General features: G+C 40.1%; 2 protein-coding genes and 1 non-coding gene across 4 annotated transcripts; 1 reads left to right on the top strand and 2 right to left on the bottom strand.

Moving 5' to 3' along the window:
• Positions 1-1,712: 1,712 nt before the first annotated feature.
• LOC132497853 (translation machinery-associated protein 7-like) lies at positions 1,713-2,984 on the bottom strand. The gene is made up of 2 exons (XM_060111397.1): positions 2,925-2,984; positions 1,713-1,910 (listed from the first exon to the last, which is right to left on the bottom strand). Exons 1-2 carry the CDS (start codon positions 2,982-2,984, stop codon positions 1,713-1,715), a joined length of 258 nt encoding a protein of 85 aa, XP_059967380.1.
• TRNAL-AAG (transfer RNA leucine (anticodon AAG)) lies at positions 2,400-2,481 on the top strand. The gene has a single exon. It is a non-coding gene; the product is annotated as a tRNA-Leu (tRNA).
• A 2,914-nt stretch (positions 2,985-5,898) lies between the features above and the next one.
• ZNF311 (zinc finger protein 311) lies at positions 5,899-18,091 on the bottom strand. Of its 2 annotated transcripts, XM_060110424.1 has the most exons (7): positions 17,136-18,091; positions 16,714-16,789; positions 13,190-13,281; positions 12,724-12,850; positions 11,987-12,091; positions 8,059-9,363; positions 5,899-5,978 (listed from the first exon to the last, which is right to left on the bottom strand). In XM_060110424.1, exons 1-7 carry the CDS (start codon positions 17,142-17,144, stop codon positions 5,929-5,931), a joined length of 1,764 nt encoding a protein of 587 aa, XP_059966407.1. In that variant the 5' UTR covers positions 17,145-18,091; the 3' UTR covers positions 5,899-5,928. The 2 variants fall into 2 exon arrangements, with proteins under 2 accessions (XP_059966407.1, XP_059966406.1); XM_060110423.1 differs by lacking the exon at positions 5,899-5,978 and having other exon boundaries at positions 7,124-9,363.
• Positions 18,092-23,861: the final 5,770 nt, after the last annotated feature.

Below are 23,861 nucleotides of genomic sequence, written 5' to 3' on the forward strand. Positions count from 1 at the left end.
ATAACTAGATGAATGTTTGCTTTCCCTGGTAGCTCTGAGGGTGAGGACAGCAATGGTCAAGTGTTTCTGCTGAATATTCAGTGCACAGCTTAGTGCCCAGGTACCCAGTAGGCACTTGGTCAATACTTGTTGAATGAATGAGTGGACTCCTGATGTCCACTCCTTGATATAGTCACTTTATCTCAATTTATTTCTTCATTTTTCTGCTTCTCCATCTTGGTTTATCATGTAGGAATGTGAGCACTAGAAAGAGAAAATTGGTCTCTGAATTGATGCCTTCGATGGATCAAGATGACGCGGATGAAGCATTGAACCAGTTAGCACCTAGTGGGAGGGTACCATTCTGTGTCTCTGAGGGTTAAAGTTGTCACAAAATGGTCAGTTTCCATCAAACTCTGTCCATCTTGCCCTCAGAGATCCAGAACTGGTGGGAGTACATAGTCTCATAGTGGGGAGGAGACTACTACTGTTGTGTGGGGCTGAGAGAACCAGGGAGAGGCTCAGAATGACACAGCGGGTGAGAAAAGAGGCTCCTAGCTTGGGATATATGGAGAAACTGGGGAAAGTGAGGCTTTAGCAAGCTTAGGGGTAACTATGTTGCTCCTACTCTCTTGAGAATCCTTTTTCTTAGTGATTTTCCTAAGGTAATCTCCTTAGGAAATAACACTGGTAATTGCTAAAGTATTGCAGCTAAGGATAATGAGATACTACTAAATCAATTTTTTTACTTTTTATTTTCTTAGAAAGAGAAGGCCATAGAAGACAAAGCAGAGAGAGAGATTTGTAGACGCCTACTTTGAAGATTGGAGAGATGTGGCCACAAACCAAGGAATGCCAGCAGCCACCTGAAGTTGAAAGAGTCAAGGAAACAGATTTTCCCCTAGAGCCTCCAGAGGAAGGTTGACTCTGAGGACACCTTGATCTGGGAGGTGATACAGATTGGACTTCTGGCCTCCAGAATTGTGAGAGAATAAATTTCTGTTGTTTTTAAGTCACACAGTTTGTGCTAATTTGTTACAGTAGGCACAGGAAATGAACACCCATGCACTATGCAATAAACTCCATATGAGCAACTCTAGTATAGGAATTTGTAAGAAAGCCTAGTTTTCATTGGAATAGTGGATAAATACACTATCAGCATTGACTTTCTTGGAGATGAATGCCAAAACAAACAGAAACTCCAGCGTTAGCTTTCTCTATCGAGATATTATTTTTGACATAATCCGCACAATGTGTTCTTGTTTTATGACACCCTTCTCTGAGCCAAAACTTTTAGGTCAGGGAGACCCACGCCCCACCGTCTGCCCTAAGAAGAGAAATGCAGACAGCAACTTTATCAATGTATTGCATTATATTATGACAGCAACTATGTATATATTATTTTGCCATTTCAAATGAGTTGATTTAATTCCAGGTGGAACAGAATTCATGGTAGAACAAAGACGTAAGAACACACTTTGGCAGGATTCTGGGCTGGGTTTATGCAGATCTCATAGCTAAGGCAGAAATGGCTGAGAAGAACTAAAGACAAGATGAGCCACTGTATGATTTTTTTTTTTTTTTTTACAAAAGTTTATTCTTAAATGTACAGTAGGTTCCAAGACAACGCTTCATTCTAGCTATAGGTGGCAACAGATGTTATGGCAGGGAATCCAGATGTTTAAACAGGAATGGAATTAAGGATCATCGTAGCCTCAGACACAAGGAACAGCTTACTTTCTTCCAGACTTCTTAATTCCACCTGTGGCCAGGGGGCCTTTCCCCGCGGCCTTCGCTTTCAGCTCCTCGAGTTTCTTCTGCTCCTCCTCTTGTTTCTGCTTGAATGCCTTATCTTCCTCGTCCACCTCCTTAGCTTGCTTCTTGGGCTGCTTCAGGGGCTGCTTCTTGCCACCTTCGTGGCCCGACCACAACTATATTTTTAAATGATTCGAATCTAGGCGTTTCCAAATGAACCGCCCAACGCCTTTGGTCCTGGGGGCACTTCTGCAGAGACCGTGGTCCTCCTGAGCACTGTGCTCTCTGCTCCTTTCGTCGGGTTGCCTTCCTTTCCTAGAGTACCCTCGGGAGGAGCCCAAACCACTCCCGGACTCACTCAGCTGTGTCGCGGCTCGGGCTGGACATCCCCATCCACGGCGGACCTGAAACCCACCCGGGCCCCGCGGCCCAAAGGGGCGGGAGTCTCGGATGCCCTGGTTTCCTCGCGCCCTACTCCCAGCTGTGGGGAAGCAGAGTGTCAGGGGTCAGGATGGGTGGTGGCTGAACACCAGGCAGAAGTTCTATGGAAGTATTAGTGGGAAGAACGCCAGGAAAGAGTCCTGGGTGGGAAACGTGTGTGGGAGTCTGAAAGGGGAGGACTTTCACTCCTAGGGGAAGTGTGGAGAAGACAGCAAGCCGGAAGTGGTAGCGTGGCCGAGCGGTCTAAGGCGCTGGATTAAGGCTCCAGTCTCTTCGGGGGCGTGGGTTCGAATCCCACCGCTGCCAAGCATGTTTTTCTTTCCTGGTATTAGACGTCCTTTCTTCATGCCCAATGTGGACAGTTCTAACATACTACAAAGTCGGTCCCTATCTTCCCCTCTTTTGATTTCTGTTTACCCAGGGGCCATAGATAACTGCCCTAGAACAATGCTCAACCGAAAATAACCGCTCAAATAATCTATTTGTCTATTTGAGCAGCCAGTATATTCTAGGCACAGTTCTAGGCCCTGCGGATGCAGCAATCAAGTAACACGAACAAAAAGTGCTTTTATGCATAGAGTCTTTATTACAAACAAATGAATAGATGTCAGATTCCTGGGAAAGCCCTTGTAATTCAATACAAATCCTTCCAGTTCCTCCGAAGGAATAATTTATGTTCAAAATAATCACTGTTCTTCCTCCAGCCTCTCTGCAGCGCACTTTGTGTTTGGAACCCTAGTTATTCAGACCTGAGAAGAGGCTCTGGAAAGCGCCAGCGCCTCGTCCCGCAGCTGCCGGACACATCGCATCAGCGCTAGGTGCCATCGCCCCTCTGGGCGCTTTCGAGTTCAGCTGCATCCAACACCTCTGTGGCTTGGGGTGGGCGCTCTCTTTGCTCTGAGCAGATCCTCTTGTCTCTTTCTCATCCTCCAGGACTTAGCTTGGAAATTGTTTCCGCCCGATCTCCCCCTCTCCCTCCTGCCAGCTCCAAGTTCCTTGCCTTCATGGAACTTAACGTGTAGTGAGGTTCATGTAATAGATAAGTTATTGCCCAAATATGGTTGAGTCTCTACCAAAAAAAAAAAAAAATAGTTCTCTATGTGAGGACTTTGAATGAAGTTCCCGATTTAAGAAAATTTGTCAACCTAGTAGGTATCTCACAGCATCTCATTGTGGTCAAAACTCCTTAATTACTGAGATTGGACACTTTTTCTGAGTATGGTCGTCATCGTTTTTCAGTTTTCTGTGAAATACTTCATGCTTTTTGCCTATTTCTGGGTTGTCCTTTGCTTATTGACTCATAGGAGTGTTTATATTAAGTTGAAACATGTTAAATTGCCACTATTCAACCTCTTTGGCAATTCATGGGATTCAACATAAAATATTTTAGATAATAATTTGCCAAGTATATTTGTTCCAAGTATCTTTTTTCATTTCATGAGAAAATTGTATTTTCACTTTCCTTATGGTCATTTTGAAAAAATAATTCTTCATTTTAATCTAGTTGAATTTATCAGAAAATTAAATTACTTTCCTTAAAATTAACCTTTTTTTTTTTTTTTTTTTTTTTTTTGTGGTACACGGGCCTCTCACCGTTGTGGCTTCTCCCATTGCGGAGCATAGGCTCCGGACGCGCAGGCTCAGCGGCCATGGCTCACGGGCCCAGCCACTCCGCAGCATATGGGATCTTCCCGGACCGGGGCACGAACCCATGTCCACTGCATTGGCAGGCAGACTCTCAACCACTGCACCACCAGAGAAGCCCAAAATTAACCTTTTTTTTGGTGTCTTGCTTGAGAAATCTTTTCTTGACCTGAGGGCATACAAATATTTTCCAAAACTTACTTGTAAAAGACAAAATTTTACCTTTTATAGTCTCGGGTATTCTTGGCCATTCTTGGCCAAGAATTACATATATATATTTTTTTAAATTAAACTTTTTATTTTATATTGGAGCATAGTTGATTAACAATCTTGTGATGGTTTCTGGTGTACAGCAAAGTGATTCAGTTATACATTTTTCCATTTAGGTTGTTACATAATACTGAGCAGAGTTCCCTGTGCTACATAGTAGGTCCTTGTTGGTTATCCATTTTAAATATAGCAGTGTGTACATGTCAATCCCAAACTCCCTAACTATCCCTTTCCCCCACTCTTCCTGCCTTGGCCAAGAATTATATTGCATTTCAACATAAATTTTATAATCAATTTGTCAATTATCATAAAAACTCACCCTTGGGATTTTTTACTTAGGTTGCAATGAATGTATAGATCAATTTTGGGGAGAAATAACATCTTTTTAACACTGAGCCAATCCATGAAGAAGTATAGTCTTAGACAAAAATAGCCAAGTCAGTCTTGAAAAATAATAACAAAGCAGTAGGACTTACCCTACCAGATGTCAAGATACTTTAAACCTATAGTAATTAAGAAGTTTTGCATTGGTGTAGGGCTAGACAACAGACCAATGGAACAAAGGCCAAGATGTCTAGACTCCACTCTCACCAACCCATCTTCAGTATGATCATTGTCTTCCTGTTGCTATGATCCTGACACCAGCTTTAAAAGCTCTCAATTAACTCTCAATCCCATAGTAAGAAACCCTAAATTGAACTCCAGGAATCTTATGATATTTCCTGAACATTTAGAATGAACATTGTGAAAAGGCAATGAAGAAATTTCAGATATTTTACCTGGTGGAAAGAGCTTTTGTCTTGATATTTTTGAAGGACTACCTTGTGAGCAATGGGTTAATCTTACTCTGCAATTATCCCAGGGCATAGAACTACAGTCCATGGGTAGGAGCTAAGACATTTCTGTACATTTGTGGTTCTAATTCTGAAATCTGATTTTATCACCCTTTTAAAAACTGAGTGAAATGGGCATTCTTTACTTCTTCTGTACAGGTAAAGTGAAAACAATCTCATGGTATCAATGTTCATGGTGAAATTTTTCTGTCCTTGCATTTAGAATTAATTAGGTTTAAAAAAGTGAGTTTTATCTGGTGATTTTTCTAAGAAACAACTAAATCAACATCTTTTGTTTTGGTAACTTCACAATTAGAACTACAAGCATCTTAGGGTTTCAAGAGACACTAACATGTTTGATTATTCAACTATGCATCAGATCTTTGAATTCCTTCTACATTATGCCTGTCTACCAAACTTACAACTGTATAGCAGAGTCTATTCCACCTTAGGATTCCTTCTAAATGACTTTTTCCACAGGTAAAATATCTGAAACTCCTTCAGTGTTTTTTTTCATAATGTTCACTTTAAGTGTCCAGGAAGTATCAGAAGATTCCTGGAGTTCAAGATAGTAATTTGGGATTTCTTACTGCAGGACTGAGAGTCAGTTGGGAGTTTTAAAAGCAGCTGTACACCTAAAACAACCAAAAAATTGCAAATCAACTATACTTCAATAAAAATAAATAACATTTTTTAAAAAGCAGGTGTCAAGATCATAGGAATATTTTAGGGAGACAATGGTCATGTTGAAGATGGACTGGTGAGGATGAAGTTTAAAAGTGTTCTATTTGGGCTCAGTACAGAGGCTTCTCCACTTTCACAGAGGGATGTCAGGCTAGCCACCCCCTCCAGTTACCTGGTGTCTGAAGAACATGACTCTCTGATCAATAACACAAAACATCAACACTCCAGGACTGTCCAGAGTTTAAAATGGAATTGAAACCTTGCCAGATTCTGTCAAAAGACTGACGGAAGAAGTGACTTGAAAGGATGCACTGGAGGGTTCTCATGATGGGCTAAGGATTTTGAGTCCAAAATCCAAATGAACCTCATGGCCTGTGGGTAAAAAAAAACATCCTGAACATGTGTATACATTTTCCAAAAGCATATACATGCTGTTGTAATTAACAAAACCTCAGATTTTCTAGGAGAACATGACAACATTTTGCCATCAAGCATTAAAGTACAACTACTTGTAGTGTGTGTATGTATGGGGGAGAGAGTGTCGGTAAAATTTACTGATCATCAAATAAGGGGTCCTTGCAGTCAAAAAAGATTGGAAAAGCACTGCCAATTCTCCAGACATATCCTAAACTCTGTCCTTAAGTCACGTTATATCATCCAAAAGCCACATATAGAGTGTCATCCTCCACAGAGACAATTTTAGGGTCATATCCTAAATGTTTTCATCTTGGTTTTCTTCAACAAACTATATAAGAAATGGCCATATAAAGGACATGCTCTAATTTCCTGTAGAAACTGAACATAAGAAACAATGTTTAATCTGTCTTTTGTATAATAAGCCACGTAATTCCCTTTGTAATTTGTTACTAGAAAATTGTGTATCTTGGACTCCTTGTCCATATTAGATAATGTGTAACCATTTCCCAAGATGTTTTCTGTGAAACAAGAGTCCATGAAGGTGCTCCTCCAAACAGAATTCTTTCCTCCATCACTTTGGGAAAGCAATGCTTCTTACAGTTCCTTTGTTTAAGACTCAGAAAGGACATTAGCATAGTAAAAACCCTGAGAAGTCTTTAAGGGAATAAAAACCTCCACCTAGCCAGCATTTCTCAAACTTATTATTTTTTAAAAACATTAGCTTGTAAAACACTTTTGACAAATGCTGGGGAACCCACTGCTCATCTCTTTACCAGTCAGGGAACTCTGAACTAAATTTAATTCTCAATTATGGTCATTATGTTAATTAAGTTGACACACATTTGCATCCTCTTCTAGGATTTTCAATTTCTATTTTAACAGCCTTATTGCATGTGGGTATTTAATTTAATTCTGTCTGCAGTAAGGACCTATAACATTTGCAAGAGAAAGGATAGATGTTAGACACTGAAAGACTTGAAAAGATATAAATTTACTCATCTATTTGAAAGAGCATTTCATATGTCATGCAAACAGATATAGCAAATATTTAAGAAATCAACATCTTGAAGACCTTTTAGTGTATTTATAACAAAGTGGGTCAGGCTTCATGCTTTTTCCATACGTACACTGCTGCTTGAGCAGTGTATACCTGACTTCTACTTATCTGTAATTTTAAAATCTGCCCTTGCCCTGCCTCCGTTCCCCCACTGAATCTCAGCAATTCTGATCCGTTAAGGAGAAGTACCATTCAGGCTTTAAGTTAAAGCAAAACTTGCTAAAGATGATCAGTGTTTATCAATTAAAAAAATGTTCTGTGCTGAACTGAGGTATAGCTTCATATCCAAGAGATGTGGTGCAGGATAATGGAAATTGCTCAGGTAAGTCTAAGCATTCAGTGGGCGTTTGTTCAGAATTTACTAGCTAAGTGATCCACAGCAGGTTTCTTCATCTTTTTATGCCTCAGTTTCCTAATCACATAGGGATGTTGTATGGATTAAATGATTAAAAATTGTAAAGAATAATGCCTGGCATGTGTCAAGCACTAGTATTTAATATTACAACACTATTATTGATAGACAAAGCCTTGGAAGTGAATGTGCTCACTGAAGAGACACTGAATAGGAAGGTCAAGGACAAAGGCTTGGTGGGGTCTCACAATTAGGGGGTCAGGGAACCAGGAAGAACCAATACAGGAGACAAGAGGAACCAGTGTAAGAAGTAGAAGGAGAAATGAGAAAGTGTAAACACCAGAATCACTACCCTCAAGTGTTGGTGGTCAAAATATTGATGAATGAAAAGGTCTGAGAACCGGTTACTGGAGAGAGGGATTTCCCATTCTCATCAAGTTTGTGGGTTCCCCACACTCTATGTTTTCTTTTCTTATGTCCAGTAAGATTTGAGCTCACTCTGAAAGCTTTTCCACACTCCTCACATTCATAAGGTTTCTCCCCAGTATGAACTCGCTTGTGTCCAATCAGAGCTGAGCTCTGACGGAAAGACGTGCCACACTCACTGCAGGTATATGGTTTCTCACCAGTGTGGATTCTTCTGTGCTGCCTCAGGACTGAACTATGATGAAAGGCCTTTCCACACACCTCACATCTGTAAGGCTTCTCTCCGGTGTGGATTCTTTGATGATTGGTCAAGTTTGATTTCCCACTGAAAGCTCTACCACACTCTGAACATTTATACGGTTTCTCTCCAGTGTGGATTCTCTGATGGATGGTAAGGCAGTGCCGATCCTGGAAAGTTTTCCCACACTCCCCACATCGATAGGGCTTCTCCCCAGTGTGTTCTCGTTCATGAGCCCTGCGCTTACAGTTATGACGAAAGGCTTTCCCACACTCCTTACACTTGTAAGGCTTCTCTTCAGTGTGGATTCTTCTATGTTTGGTGAGCTCTGCCTTGCTGCTGAAGGCTTTTCCACACTGAGGGCACCCACAGTGTTTCTCCTGAGTGTGGATTCTTGTGTGTTTGCTTCGGTCTGAGCTCCGGCTGAAGGCCCTCCCACACTCACTGCACTCATAAGGTCGCTCCCCAGTGTGGATTCTTGTGTGTTTGATGAGGTCTGAACTCCCGCTGAAGGCCTTCCCGCATTCCTCACACTCATAGGGTTTCTCCCCAGTGTGGCTTCTGCCATGGATGATAAGGGAATGCTTAAACTGAAAGGCCTTCCCACAGCCACTGCACTCATAAGGCTTCTCCCCAGTGTGGATGATCTGATGCATCCTGAGACGGTTCCTGGTCTTGAAGGCCTTCCCACAGTCACTGCATTGGTGAGGCTTCTCCCCACTGTGCGTTTTTTTATGTCGGCAAAGGGCTGATCTACTGTTGAAGGCCTTCCCACACTGGCTACAGTTAAAGGGTTTCTCCCCTGTATGGATTATCTGGTGCATAGAAAGCTGATTTTTGGTCTTGAATGCTTTCCCACACTCATTACACACATAGGGTTTCTTGCAAGAGTGAATTCGCTCATGGAGAATTAGGTCAGAATGCCAGCTGAAGTTTTTGCCACACCTGGCACATTCATGGAGTTTCTTTTCTGTAAGAACTCTATATGGAATACATTTTGAGTTTTTTCTAAGTACCTTCTGGTTCTTTCCTTTCTTGAAGGTCACTTTCTCACAGCGTTCTTTCTCTTCTCTCAGTTTCTCCCTCATAGGCATTTCCCACTGATTCTCTAATTTGACACCTTGTACACAAACTTCTCCAATCTCTGGATCCTGGGAAACAACTTTTAGGAGACTTTTAAATTTCACCCAGCAGACTTCTCCATTTTCAAAAACCGCCTGTTCGGAACTTGCCTTCTCATTCTCAGGCCGTGTCTTGGCAGCTGATACTTAAACAAGAAAATAAAAATGTCAGATGTTCAGAGGAAAGGAAATAAGTGGGCTGGAAGAGGTGAAGCAATGGTTAAGCTGTTGGAAGAGTAACTGACTTTCCCATGCTTGAAAAACTGCTGACATTATGGCAAGGTCGAAATAGGCTGAACTACTGAAAAGTACTAAGATATTTAAAACTGAGTAAACTTTACAAAACTCCTTCCAAATCTACTCCTGTTCTAGAATCTCCTAGTTTAGTGAATGACAACTTCATTCACCTCACCACCTAAGACAGGAAACCGGAAATCATCTTCAACTTCTCATATATACTCACTAACACTGTATAAATGTTACCTGTGAAGGGAGCTGCAAGGCGGGGGCTGGAGTGCCAGCGCAGCCTCCTTTCTAGGGGTCTGTCTGCTTTGCTCCTGAGAGTGGGCCCTGGAGAGCCATATTTCTGTGGTGTAACTCCACCCATCTGGGTAGGGCAACTTAGATCTGGGCAAGACCTGACCCAAACCAGGACGGATTCTCTCTTCATGAACTTTGGAATCATGATGTGAAAGCAGGTAAGGCCAGGCTCTGAAGAGAGCTAGAGCTTTAGCACTTAAATTTGAGAACCAGTGGTGGTGGGATGGTATGTCGTGTAGGGGAGAAAATGCTCTGCCATCGGGACTGAGAAGCAGAGAAGATCCATCTGCCAAGAAAGGAGAATGAAGCAGACCCACAGAGTAGCAGAGAAGACAGCTGGAGAGTGGGGCCTGATGGCATTCCAATCCCTTCTTGAGCCTCATGTATACCTGCCCTTAAGTCCCCTGACACACCCTGAATAATAAATTATTTTTCTTTTGGTTAAGCTAGCTGGAGTTACTTTTTACAGTTGGTAACCAGAGTCCAAATCCATCTCTTATTATCTCTTAACTCTATCCCGTCTCCTTCACTTCTACTGCCAGTGCATTCTCACCAGCTAACTTTAATAACCCTCAAATGTCCTTTAGTCTGCCTCCCCTCTAATCCATCCTCTACACTGCTTCCAGATTATTCCTTCTAAAAATCAAATCTAATCACATCACTCCTTAGCTTTAAACACTTCAATGGCACTCCATAGTTAACCAGACAGAAAGGAAGTAAAGTGTACAGTCAAGAGCCCCAGCTCACTGTCTGGGTTCAAATCTTAGTTCTGACACCTAATACCTGTGCAAACTTGGGAGGATGTTGTAACTTCTCTCAGTTGCTATATCTATAAAATGGGATCTAGACTATCCACAATAATTAAATGAGCACTTCCAACACCAAAATAAGTACTTAATCAATCTTAGCTGTTATTACAAGAATAAAGTTAAAGGTCTGCAGTTTATCAAAAGCTCATCCAATTATGATCTTGCCCCTGTCTACTGCTCCTGTACTTTCCCCACTGGCTACTCCAAGTCCTTGGCTCTGGTCACACTGAACTATTCACAGTTCACATTCTTTTACTCCTCAATACTTTCCTACTTGTTATTCCCCTCTGCCCCTCCTTCAACTAAATGACCTCACTTATCCTACGTAACTTAATTCAGTAGTCATTCCTTCCGCTGTCTTCTGGTCCTCAGGTCAGATTTAGGTGCTTCTCCTCTATGTTTGTATATACCAGGTACATATCCCTATCTGCATATCCCAAGAACTCCCACCATACTGTCCTATATAATTACTTATTTACTTACCTGCCTGCCCCACTAGAAAATTAGCTTCCAGTAAGTCAGGGCTCGCCCATATCTTATCTGATTGCATATCTCTAGAACCTTTTATAGTACCTGGCATTTAATAGTTGCTCAATAAATGTTTTTTAGATGGAAGGAAGGGAGGAAGGAAGAGTAGGCATTGTGGACACAGCAGCTGGAGTTGGCCTAGAAACAAAGGACAAGTTTTTTTTTGAATGACAAATACAGAAAATAGTTTGAATGAAGAGCTGGTAATATTTCATGACTGACTAGATAAGAGGTTCAGGGAATGGAAAGACAAAGTAAGAAAGAGGTAGAACCAGATATAGAAATAGGGAGAGCTTAATGAAGAGACAGCCTTGGAGGGAGAGATGAATTTGACTTTAGATAGGTTGCTTTCCAGATGACAATGGGATATTCAAATAAAAACCAGGAGTTAGAAACATGAGACTGATGCCCAGGAAAGAGGTAAAGGTTAGCATTATCAATGTGGCAGGCATCTGCATCAGAGCTAAGAGCTGAAGCCATGAAAGAAACTAACTAACTTCACAATAAGAGAGAATAGAAAAGGCAAGGGTCAAAGGCTCAGGTCTCCAAATGGGGGAAGGTCCTAAAAAAAAAAAAAAAAAAAGAAAACAACTGGAGGCAGAAAGGCAATGCTCTCTGAGCACTGGAGTAAATGATACACAGAGGGGAGATGAATTGTCTGAGCCTTTTTGGAGGACTAAATTGCAAAAAGCCTATATTAGATAGGTTGCAAACAGCCAATTAGATGACAGAATAATTATCCAAACAGTTTGTTTGTTTTCTCTGCCTTAAGATTTCCTAAATAGATTTCCTTCTGGGCCCTTCAGGATGGATGACCCACCACTAAGAACATTCTATAACCATTTTGTCACATGGAACACAGAAGGGGACTGACAGCTTCTCTGGCACTCACCTGGGTAGGAGCAGCTCAGGAACTCCCTGTCCTGTCGATCCTGAACACGGAGCTCTGCCTCTTGCTCCAGATGGGAGATCAAAGGAGGTTTAGGAAATGGAAATCCTGGTTGTAGGGAAGGAAGAAGACAGTGTGTAGAGCAACAGAGAACTGTCCTAACGCTTACCTTGACCCCTCTGTTTGCATATGGAAACAGGAAAGAAATATCCATTTGGGTAGAGAAAAGGGTTTATTCAGGGGTCTGGTAACATGTAAATGAACAGGTCTAGGAAATTTCTCAGAAAAGTCAATACTCAGAAGGGCAAAGGAGATTCTGGGAAATAGTCGGTTGGTTGTATTTTCCCTGTTCTTTTTAGGAGGATGGGAGTCTGTAGAGGGAGGTTAATCTGTTTTCAGCCAATAGGAAGGAGTTCATGACTAGGAGCTGAATACAGAGCATTTAATGGAAAATGAGAGGCCTGAGGAGGCGAGAATCCAGGGACAACAGAGGTTAAGTGTCTCCTTTTTACCCAGGGAGAGTTTCATTGCAAAGAATCAGAAAACAACAACTAGGTTAGCCAGAAAATTATCTTGCTATGTAACAGGGGCAACTCAAAACTAATTTGGGGGAAGATATTGATGATATGGAATGAGAGCTCTGATTTTCGATATGAGACCCCATAAACATCAATAAATAAAGCAATTAAAAGAAAAAGGAAGGGAGAAAGTACTAAGCCAAGTGCAGGGAAAGTCCTTACCAAGTGATACCACGTTCCCATAATTTTCCAACATCACATCTTTATAGAGGTGCCTTTGAGCATGGGTCAGACACTGCCACTCCTCATTACTGAAGTTCACAGCTACATCCTCAAATGTCACTGCCTCCTGAAACAATATGTCCCTGCTGTTCTGGAGAAAACTCCATAGTTCCCTCAGGAAACAGAGGCAGAAGAAAGGAATTTGTAGGGAGGTTTACAGAAGTGAAAGGCTGTTACTGTTTCATGTATATTTGGGGATGAGGTGAAAGGTAGCATCAGCTTTCAATAGCAAAAAATAACGAAAGAGGAAACAATACACAAATGCTTTGTCACCCAACAAAGTATCCCTTATGAGAGGGAGCACCTGGACTTGGGAGGTGCATAGCCAGGGAAGGCAGTGAAAATAAGGCCACATTTAGGAGGCAGTGACATATTTCCAGGAGGGAAGGAAGGGGCCTTAGCTCACTTGAGGCTGGCTCATCAGTGTGATTTTTGCTCCTGGCAAGTTTCCTTGGCTTCCATCTTCGGCAAAGGCAGGACAATGAGGAGATGGCAGAGCTGAGAGAAGAGAAAAAAGCCAAGAATCAATTCAGCACAGTGTTGAAACCCTCTGCTTTCATCCTCTCCTCCCCAAATGTAGAAGCTTCTGAAGCTCTAATCTAGGGATTAAGTCTACTGCATTACAGTATCCTCCTTCCCCATTATTCCTCTAGTCTCAGTTTCCAGTTTGGGGTATCAGGCCCTGGCCAGCAGCCAAGCCGACTGTAAGTGCGTTCTTCTCTCTCACCTACTACACCTTTTTCTCTGGTCTCTCTTCATCCTAGAATACCTTGCACCCTCCCCAAAAGGCCCAAATCACTGACTCCCTGCTTATACGATAACCTGGCTTTCTATATTAGAACACTGAAGTCATTTTGTCCAAAAAGACTTGGGGTGGAGGTGGAGGGAAAGGAATGAAAGAGAGGTATGGATCAGAAATATCCAGGGATAGGCCCAAAGCTTTTTTCTTTAGGTAACTTAATGGCTGGTCAAACTCAAGTTAGTTTACTAGAAAAAATTTTTCCCTTGTTCTTCTTAGAGAAAATCACTTTCTCCCTTTGATTCTGAGTCTCTTTCCTGTTAATTCCCTAGTATTAAGTGATTCCGCTTCCCCCCAACTGCCCTCCCAGTATAGCATAGCACACACAGCTTTTAAAATGCAAAAGAAACTTTCTCAGAGTGTACACGTGACTAGGTATAATTCATATGGATTGGGCAAGAAGTATAGTTTCACATTACTGATTAATGGGGCCCTGTTTTATTCCTTGCAATCCAGCTCAGCCTCTCTGTTGCTTCAGTGTTTATGGTGGTTTATCTTTCTTGATAGTCATCAACATATTCCCAAGTCCAAGACCATTCCTTTCTGGTCTGAAATCATCTACTGGTAAGTCTCTAGGATAACCCCTTGGCCTCAGGACCCCAAAACTATCATTTCAATTTCACCAAAACCTCAATTTAGGAGTAAACTGGCTTCTTTCCACAGAAATAGGCCAAGAAGACTTTTCTTTGGTCTAGGCCACCCTTAGCTTTTGATCAAGAACAGGCCTGTGTTCAATCATTGTGGGTTCCATACAGTTTTCCCACTATCTCCTCTGAAAGCCTGTTACTTTATAACTCTTTGTCTCAAAAAGTTCCCAAACCACCTGGAAGGCACAGAGCTCACAGGAGATACATGTTTTGCTCTCAAATGTTCCATAACAGTTCTTTTCCTTATAACATCAATAAACTTAAACCTCCTAATTGGGTTTTTTTCAATCAACATTTTATAATGAACATTTTCAAATATACAGAAAAGTTGAAAGAACTATAGAGGAAACATCCATATATTCACCACTTACATTCTACAATTAACATTTTGCAATATTTGCTTTATCACATATCTGTCCATCTAACTATCCCTGTCTCTGTCCAGAAATTCATTTTATATTTTGCTGCATTTCAAAATAAGTTGAAGACATCAGCATACTTCACCCCTAACACTTTATGATACATATCATTAACTAGAGTTCAATATTTGTTTACATTCCTGCTTTTGAAGTAAAATTTACATACTGTAAAATGTACAAGTCTTAAATTTTTGACAAAGCACACCCTATTTAACCCAAACTTTCCTCCATATACATCCAGTTGGATTTTTACCATATCTTCTTCATAAATTAGGAAAGTTTTGTTACCTTCTCATGGCTTTTCCCCCCCTAAGTGTTCATTACATTAAAAACTGTTTTTAATTGTGGTAAAAAACATATAATATGAAATTTACCATTTTAACCATTTTTAAGTGTACAGTTCAATAGTGTTAAAAATATTCACAATGTTGCATGATAGATCTCCAGAACTTTTTCACCTTGCAAAACTGAAACTCTATACCCATTAAACAACAACTCCTTATTTTTCCCTCTCCCGAGCCCCTGGTAACTACTGCAGTGATTTTTTTCCCTAGCCTCACTGAGGCTTGTGGGATCCTAGTTCCCCAAGCAAACCTGGCCATGGCAGCGAAAGTCCTAACCACTGGACTGCCAGGGAATTCCCCCCACTGTAGTGATTCTTAAACTTTATTTTTTAGCCTCAGAATTTGAAAGGTCAGTTTCTGCCCTCAAGTTAAAAATGAACTTGGGGGAATTCCCTAGCAGGAATTCACATGTGGGAGAGAGTGAAAGCTCTGGTCTCTTCCTTTTCTGAGGACACTAATCTCATCACTGGGTCCCCACCCTTATGACTTCATCTAAACATGATTACTTCCCAAAGGCCTCACCTCTAAATATCACTCTGGAGGTGGTTAGAGCTTCAACATACAAGTTTTGAGGGTACACAAACATTCAGCCCATAACAAAACTATTTGTTAAAGCAGTGTATAGATATTATCCAGGGTGAGATTAACTCGTTTACATTTTATGTTAAGTGATTGTAAACCTTATGGCCCTGAAAATCACCTATAGGAAGAGAATTCAAGATCTTTTGAGAAAAAGAGGACTTGGATACTCAGGTCAGATGTGAACCATAAAATTATATATATATTAAAAAATGAAATAAAATGAACAACGAAGTTAAACAATATTATTTTCTACCTCTCCTAAATTTGTGACAAATATGTTCTATATTATTAATTTTCATTTATGATTACCTATACAGTGGAAATTTCAAGACTTCTCTTCTGGAAGTTCCAATAATATGCTTAGAAATTCATTTTACGTTTTTTTTCTTTGTAGGTAATATATACTAAAAGCCTATTTTTGGGGTGTCCAGGGGCCTAGTCCTCTAAAAGTCTGTGCCTTTCAGGGTCTGATTTTATGACTCCAGAACTGTTAAATACCATCACCAACTTCTATACAAATCTTATCCACTTTTCTCTTCATATATGCCACCAAAGAACATTTTTAAAGCCCAGCCCCACATTTCCCCGTCTTCCTTTATTCTTCTCAAAGCTTCATGAAAATACTTTGCTCCTTCTTTTGCCATGGCTTTATCTTCTATTTCTCAGGTATACCTATACTATAATTTAAAAATCTCAGGGTTAACACATGTACAGGAATAAAATTACCTACACTCAAATTTTACATGTTGGTAAAATTGTGGTTGGGAGGAGTTACTGTATTATACCACAAGTTTTATATGTGCAAATATTCATGTACACATATGTAAGCTACTTACCATACATAAAGTTGTACATATAATAAGTGAATGAATACATTCAATATATTTCATAAATTGCTTTGAAGAATCTTTTTTTATGAATCTTTATTTTTTCCAAATTTGGTTTAAGATGAGGGCAGAAACCTAATAATGTAGTTCCTCTCAATACCGAGCCAAGCCTAGTATAGAAATAACAGATTTCCTATAAATACTCAATAATGAGCATATTTCCAGGCCCCAGGAAGCATCTCCCACTTAGTCTGTGTCCCTGCCCCATTTTCAGCTGTCATAAATCCTGCCACAATACCCTGTGTGCATTACCTCTTTCCTGCAGGAGCTTGGTATCATGGATACAAAGCTGGTTTGATGGTCCTGGAGTCTCATCTGATACCACCACCTATTGCAAGGAAAAGAATACATTTGGAGAGGTTATGGAGGGATGGAAAATGTATGGGAAGCTGCAACCAACTGTGAAGTTCTGTTCATGGAAATCAACTCCCAGAACTACCAAGACAGGTGAGAAAATCTGGGACTCAGTCCTTGATATACCTTATGAAAAACAGAAATGGCATCCAACTGTCCTATAACGTAAAATGATCACCAGGCCATCCAGGAATAAAAGTATTTTGAAGGAGAAAACTTCCACAAGGTCAATCCAGGCCCACCACACTCCCACTGCTTTCCTCCTTTCTTGGACTCACTTCTTCCTCCTTGTGATATACTGCAGACACTCCTCTTTTTACCTGCTGCATCTTTTTACCCGGCTTTCTTTTCCAGTCTTCTAACACTGTCCCGGTTTCTTCTCTGCTGGTTGGATCCAGCTCCCAAAGTCAATCGTGGCTTTGTCTGGACAACCAGTTTTGAAGTGGCTCCAGTGGATACCAGCCTCCTTTCAGGGATTTAAGCTTTGGTGGTGCCAGCCAAAGGGCCTCTCCTGACCCACAGGGCAGCTGCTGTCTGGCTTGATGTGTCAAATACTGCCCTGGATTTGGGGTTCATCAGCAGTACTAAGCTAGTGGTGATCCCATACCTTATTTTCCTGCATATTCGATGAAGGGAGGAGAAAAGAGAGGAATGTGACCAAAGCAAAAAGAAGGAATCACTGAGAATCTGAGGTATCTATGGGAGATGAGGGAGCAGGGGAAGACAAACTGAAAATGATAATATATCCAGAATACAACCTCCACTGCCACTATCTTGTCCCAAGCCACCATCGTCTGCATTGCCCTACAGTATTACGTTAGCCGTCCAGCTGGTCTCCTGTTTCTATCCTTGCCTTCCGCCTGCCTCTTCTCAATACAACAGAGTAGGCCATTTAAAACTTAAGTTGGATTATTTCATCTCTCTGCTTAAAACCCCTCAATGGGTCCATCTTACTCAAAATAAAGAGTAGCATAAAAGGCCCTAAAGAATGTGCCTTTTGAATCTCTCTTGTTCATTCAAAATAAAAGCTTAAGCCCTTACAATGGCATATAAGTCTATAGGGTGTGTTATTACCTCTCCTACTATTCTCCCCCTCATTCAACACTCTTCAGTCACACAGACCTTTCTCTTCCTTTTTAGGCACATTTCCATTTTAGGGCCTTTGTACTGGCTGTTCCCTCCACCTCAAGCTACACTCACGATGAATAATTTTGCCTCCTTCAACTGTTTGCTTGTACGTAATCCTCCCAAGGAAACCTACTCTAGGTCCCCTATTTAAAATTACAGCCTACCCTCTCCTTCCAATCCTGACATGCCTTACCTTCCTATATAGCACTTTATCACTTTCCAACATGGTGCATAAGTTACTTATATTCTTTCTTTGTTTATTGTAGATCTCCCCTTCACTAAAATGTAGGCTCCCAGGCTTTTGAGGGCAGGGATTTTTGTCTATTTTGTTCACTGCTGTATTTCCAACTTCTAAAACAGTGCCTGCACCAGTAGGCGCTCAGCTAGAAATTGGGTGAATGAATGAATGTACGAATGGATGCTGGGGAGGAAAGTAAATGAAAAACAAAAGGGGGCGGGGGAGGTAAGAGGCTGCTGAGAGCAAGAAGAGCGGGAGGGAGTTAGGAATGCAGGAGTAAAAGGCCCTTGTTTGGCAGGAACCCGCGGCGGACCCCAGCTCCCGGCGGACCGGGCTCCAAAGGCCCGCCCCGTCCCCGCCAGCCGTCCCGGGCCCCAGGGTGTATTTAAGTGAACCAGGTAGTGGTGCCAGGATCCTCCCAGCCGCACCTCGGCGGGTTCGGAGACCCCAGTGGCAGCTTGGGAGCCCCTCGGCTAAAGTCCCGTCCCACGCTGGCTGAAGATACGGACCCTCCTGCCGACATTCTCCTCTAAAAATGAGAAATCTATTCTAGCTCCACTTCCTAGTCCTTCAATAATCATTTCCGGTGACTTTCTAGGAAACCTCAACTCGCTGGTCGAGGAATTTCCCTAGAAAGCCTCCGTAGACTCCAAACGTGTTATTTCATGTTCTTCAGAATGCATCTCTTAAAACAGAACCACAATGTCATTATCCCACCTAACAAAATTAATTCCTGGGTACCATCTAATACTGAGTCCATATTAAAATCTCCCAAATATATAAAATACTCTGGTTTTTTGAATCAAGATCTAAAGTCTACATACTTTATTTGGTTATTTCTCTTAATCCTCTTTTAATTTAGATCTAGAATAGCTCCTCCATCTTTCACTTTTCCCCGCACTGAGTAAATTGGGTCATTTGTCCTGAATGTTGCACATGCTGGCTTTGTCTGTTTGCATCCTCATTTAATTTGTTTCTCTAGCCTTGTATTTGTTAACTAGATTTTAGTTCTAAAGGTTTAGAGTTTGGTTTACCTTTATGGGTAAGCATTCTTACGTGGTGCTACGTACTTCTTTTTGCTTTATATCAGGAGGCATATAATGTCTGATTATTTCACTCTTTGTGATGCTAAGATTGATCAATGAATCAGCACTTGCTAGTGGGATCCCTCCATGTAAAGCTCCTCATCAACCTTTCATCTGGTGGTTTCATCCACTGATGATCTTTGCCTGAATCAACCATTTTATTGCAGAACTGGGATTTTCTAATTCAATATTTTTTTCACATTTATGAGTTGGAATTCCTTTTTAAACAAGGATTTTATCTCATTAACCTATCAATTCAGGGTTATTTGGTTATCCTGAAATGTCAGTTCAAACAGGAAAGACAAAATAAATGTTTACTTTTCTATTTAATTGCTAATTTTCAGGGTAAAAAGTTGTGCCCTAGGTGCCAGGCCACTGATACATTAGCCTTTCTTCAAAATGGCCATCAATGAGCACTGCCTTCGAGTATTCATACTCTTGTGTATCTCCTTCCTACATTTTACCAGTGTTGGTTTGTGTGACCAATTGAGTATGGCAGAAATGATGTTATGTTACTTCTAATATTAGGTAATAAAAGAAACTGTGGCACCCCAGTGTTCATTGAAGCACTGTTTACAATAGCCAGGACATGGAAGCAACCCAAATATCCATCAACAGAAGAATGCATAAAGAAGATGTGGTACATATATACAATGGAATATTACTCAGCCATAAAAAAGAAAGAAATTGTGCCATTTGCAGAGACGTGGATGGACCTAGAGACTGTCATACAGAGTGAGGTAAGTCAGAAAACCAGATATCGTATATTAATGCACATATGTGGAATCTAGAAAAATGGTACAGACGAACCTATGTGCAAAGCAGAAATAGAGACACAGACGTATGGACATCAAGGGGGGAAAGGAGGGGTGGGATGAATTGGGAGATTGGGATTGACATATCTACACTATTGATACTATGTATAAACTAGATAACTAATGACAACCTACTGTATAGCACAGGGAACTCTACTCAATGCTCTGTGGTGACCTAAATGGGAAGGAAATCCAAAAAAGAGGTGATATATATATATATATATATACACAGTTGATTCGCTTTGTTGTACAGCAGAAACTAACACAACATTGTAAAGCAACTGTATCCCAATAAAAAAAAAGAAAAGAAAAAGAAACTGTGGCTTCTATCTTGGTCTCTCTTTTTTTCCCTTTCTCTCAGATCACTCACTCTAGGGGAAGCCAGCTGCCAGGCTGAAAAGTGAGACCCAGGTGGTGAGGAACTAAAGCCTCCTGCCAACAGCCATATGAGTGAGTCTAGAAGTGGATCCATCAGCTCCCTGTCAAGCCTTCAGGTGACTGCAGCCTGGGTCAACATCTTGGCTGCAACCTTAAGACAGAACTAGAACCAACCCCTAAACTGCTCTCAGATTCCTGACCTGTAGAGACTGTGAGAGAATATTCAATATTTGATTCTAAATTTGGGGATAATTTATTATGCAGCAATTGGTAACTAATATTTTTTGTTGTTTTCTCTTTTTGAGCATCATTAACTCATGGATTTTTAAAAAATATTCAAGGAATCTTAATCAATTGCATTTTTTTTTCTTTTTCTTCTTGATGTTCAAATGATTCCATCTTTGGCCAGTGGGAGTCCCTTTATTTTGTTTCCTGTGTCCTTTTCATCTAACTCTAAGAGTCTTTGATGGTTTACTTGCCTTCTGGCAGCACAAGATATTTCAGGCTCATTTTGTATATTTCCTGCTCCAGACCTGGAATCAGCCATTTCTCCAAGGAGTCTTGGTTCCTTTCAGAGGGTAGAGTGATTGCATAGCTTTGTGAACAGTCATAACTTCTTTTAAAGCTTATCAAAATGAAATAAAATTAATTATGGGATTGAATCCAGGCTAAACCACTTGGTACCTGTGTGCATGAGAACCTAAGCAAGGTATACATCGTGCCCCAGTTTCCCCAACTGTAAAATAGGTCCAGGGTGAATACCTAAGTTTCAGAGTTGTTATGAGGATTAAATGAGACAATATACAGAAATCATTTAACACATCACCTGGCATCAAATTTCATCATTAGAATAATAGAATTGCAAGTCTGAAAGGTACCGCAGTGATGACCAAGTACAATTCGTTCATTTCACACTTGAGAAACCTGAGGCCCAAGAGATTAAAATTTTGTCTAAAACTACAAAGGAGGATAAAATTAGAAGAGAAACTAATGACTCCAGAGTCTTGGATCTCATACTTGGGCTATTTTGATAAAAAGCAGTCTCTCCAGCCCGATCAGGGCTTTTATTTATTCAAAAACAAAAGAGGTTAGAAAGTACTAGGCACATTAGTTATAAAATGGTATTATGGAAAGTTCATCAATGTTATGTTCTGAAGACCTGATTCCTGGCTCTGCCACTCACTAGCTTGATATTTTGGTCAAGTCATTTAACTCCTTTGCATCTCAATTGCTGCATCTGTAAAACAGTAACAATAAATCCTTTAATCTCAGCTCATTGTGAGAGTGAAAATACAATATATGGTATATGAAAGTGCCTGGCTCATAATAATTGCTAAATAATGATCATTATATAAAAAAATTCCTTCAATCCTCCAATTTAATACAAATGTATCCTCCTCTAAAGGAAATTGGGTTCTGATTAGACTGATCCCTAAGTCCCTAATTCTGAAACTGAGTTCAGTGAATACTGCACAAAGGCACTGAGCAAGACGCTGAAGGAAAGATGCTATGCATGGTCACCCATCTTCAGACTGTAGTCTTTCTTCCTGATATCAATCTACTTAACAGTACTAACGTCCAGTACACATGTACTCACAGGGTATATTTATGAGAGACTTTGCTATAACCTTTGCTGATATGAAGATACTTTACTTCCACAGCAGGTCCTTAGTATATGACTTTAATAATCTAGTCCAATTGAGATATAATTTATTTACATTTTTCTTGGTTAAACCCAATCTCATAAAATCTCCTAAATAATGTCCTAAAATAATTAATGCTGGAATTTTGCCAGGGATCCATGTCAAGCTTTTCAGCCTAATTCCACGGTTAATCTTTTTTCACTTTTTGAATATTTGGATATTTGCCAGTCTTAGGCATGACTCACACTCCTTAAAAATGGCCTCCAGGGGCCCTGTGGCTAATCTGCCTGAAATTCAGGATCCTTCAAGCAATTTTATCTGGGTACGAAGATTTGCACTCATTTAAGGCAAGTAGTTACTCTTTTACTATCTCCTGGTATGTCCTGAAATTTAATTTCCTCATATTAATGTTTGTCCTACGATTCCCAATTTGAAGGTCATGATCCTTGATGGAGAAACAGAGGCCTGATTGGTGTTAAGTAATTCTATGGCCCCTCTGCTGTCTGTTGAAATTACCAAATTCATTTCCAGGGGCTTTTTAAAAAAAATAACAAACATTTCAGGCATACAAAACAATAATAAAAGAAACACTTAACATCCATCTTAAGATATAAATATTACAGATATAATTATATCCACTTGTCTACTCCTCTCCAATTCCTCTCCTCTTCCTTCTCAGGTTAACTACTATCTTGATATTGATGCTATTATTCCGATGCATGTTTATATATTTTTAGTACATATGTGGGGAGCCATAAACATTTTATAGTATAATTTACGTTTCCCTAATTTTATACAAATAGTTTGACTCTGTACATATTTAAGTTTGAAAGGCTTGATTTGATTTAGGTTCAATATTTTTGGCAAGAATGCTTCATAGAGGTTACTATGTACTTTGTACATACTCAACTTCATGGTTTTGAGATATATCCTTAATGAAAAATGTATCCTTAGCTCATTCATCTTATCTGTCACAGGTATTTTTCATTTTCCTTCCAACAGTCTTGTTCATTATTCTGATTATTTTTTCAGTTCAACTCAGAACTTTAGCAAGTATTTGTTTTTTGTCTTTGAGTTTATGGATTTCATTTTGTTTATATTGGCTGTCTTTTTGAAATAATTTTCTTGGAGTTTCCCCTTCTAAAAAGATTATGTCCCATAATTTTATGCTAGCCAGTTCATATTCTAGTGTAGGAAAGAATAATCTAAAAAGTATTTGCCACTTCCTCAAATTTTTAAATATATCTTTTGTGCTTAACTTAATTACTTAAGTAATTAACATAATTACTTAATTACTTCTCTTCAAGTTTCTACTGCTAATCATTATACTGAAATATACTGAAAATATATTATAGAAAAATACAATACTTTAGAAATATAATATTTTGGAAAATACAGCATACATTACTTATAATGCATGCTTGTGGGTTTTCATAATCCCCAAATTATAAGATATTTAAATGTATGTGACACATAGTTCTCTTTTAAATAAAGCTACTGATCACAGGCAAATCCTGATATTAGTCAATGATGCTTTGCAGCAATATTTTTTCAGAATCGTTTCAATTCATTCATTTAACAAGAATTTCTTCAGCAACTGTTATAAAAGCTTGGGATACAGGAATGAACAAAACAGTTAAAGATCTCTGCGTGGTGGAGCTTACGTTCACGTAATTCTGATTAACTCGTGCTTCCATTTTCTTTCGTTGTTTTCCCTCTTCACACGCTGAAGATCAATTTCATATTCAAGCTCATCTGT

The sequence above is a fragment of the Mesoplodon densirostris genome, chromosome 10 (genome assembly GCF_025265405.1).
Source record: "Mesoplodon densirostris isolate mMesDen1 chromosome 10, mMesDen1 primary haplotype, whole genome shotgun sequence".
In the NCBI taxonomy this organism is placed as follows: domain Eukaryota; kingdom Metazoa; phylum Chordata; class Mammalia; order Artiodactyla; family Ziphiidae; genus Mesoplodon; species Mesoplodon densirostris.

What these genes read in the sequence shown, in the direction of transcription:
- LOC132497853 (XM_060111397.1), bottom strand. Translation starts at nt 2,984, where the DNA reads ATGCGATGTGTCCGGCAGCTGCGGGACGAGGCGCTGGCGCTTTCCAGA. An exon ending in TTTCCAGAGCCTCTTCTCAG is followed by an intron (nt 1,911 to 2,924) that starts GTCTGAATAACT and finishes TTAAAAATATAG; the next exon opens with TTGTGGTCGGGCCACGAAGG.
- ZNF311 (XM_060110423.1), bottom strand. An exon ending in TGGGAACGTGGTATCACTTG is followed by an intron (nt 12,092 to 12,723) that starts GTAAGGACTTTC and finishes CCCTACAACCAG; the next exon opens with GATTTCCATTTCCTAAACCT. An exon ending in CCTGAGCTGCTCCTACCCAG is followed by an intron (nt 9,364 to 11,986) that starts GTGAGTGCCAGA and finishes TTCTTGTTTAAG; the next exon opens with TATCAGCTGCCAAGACACGG.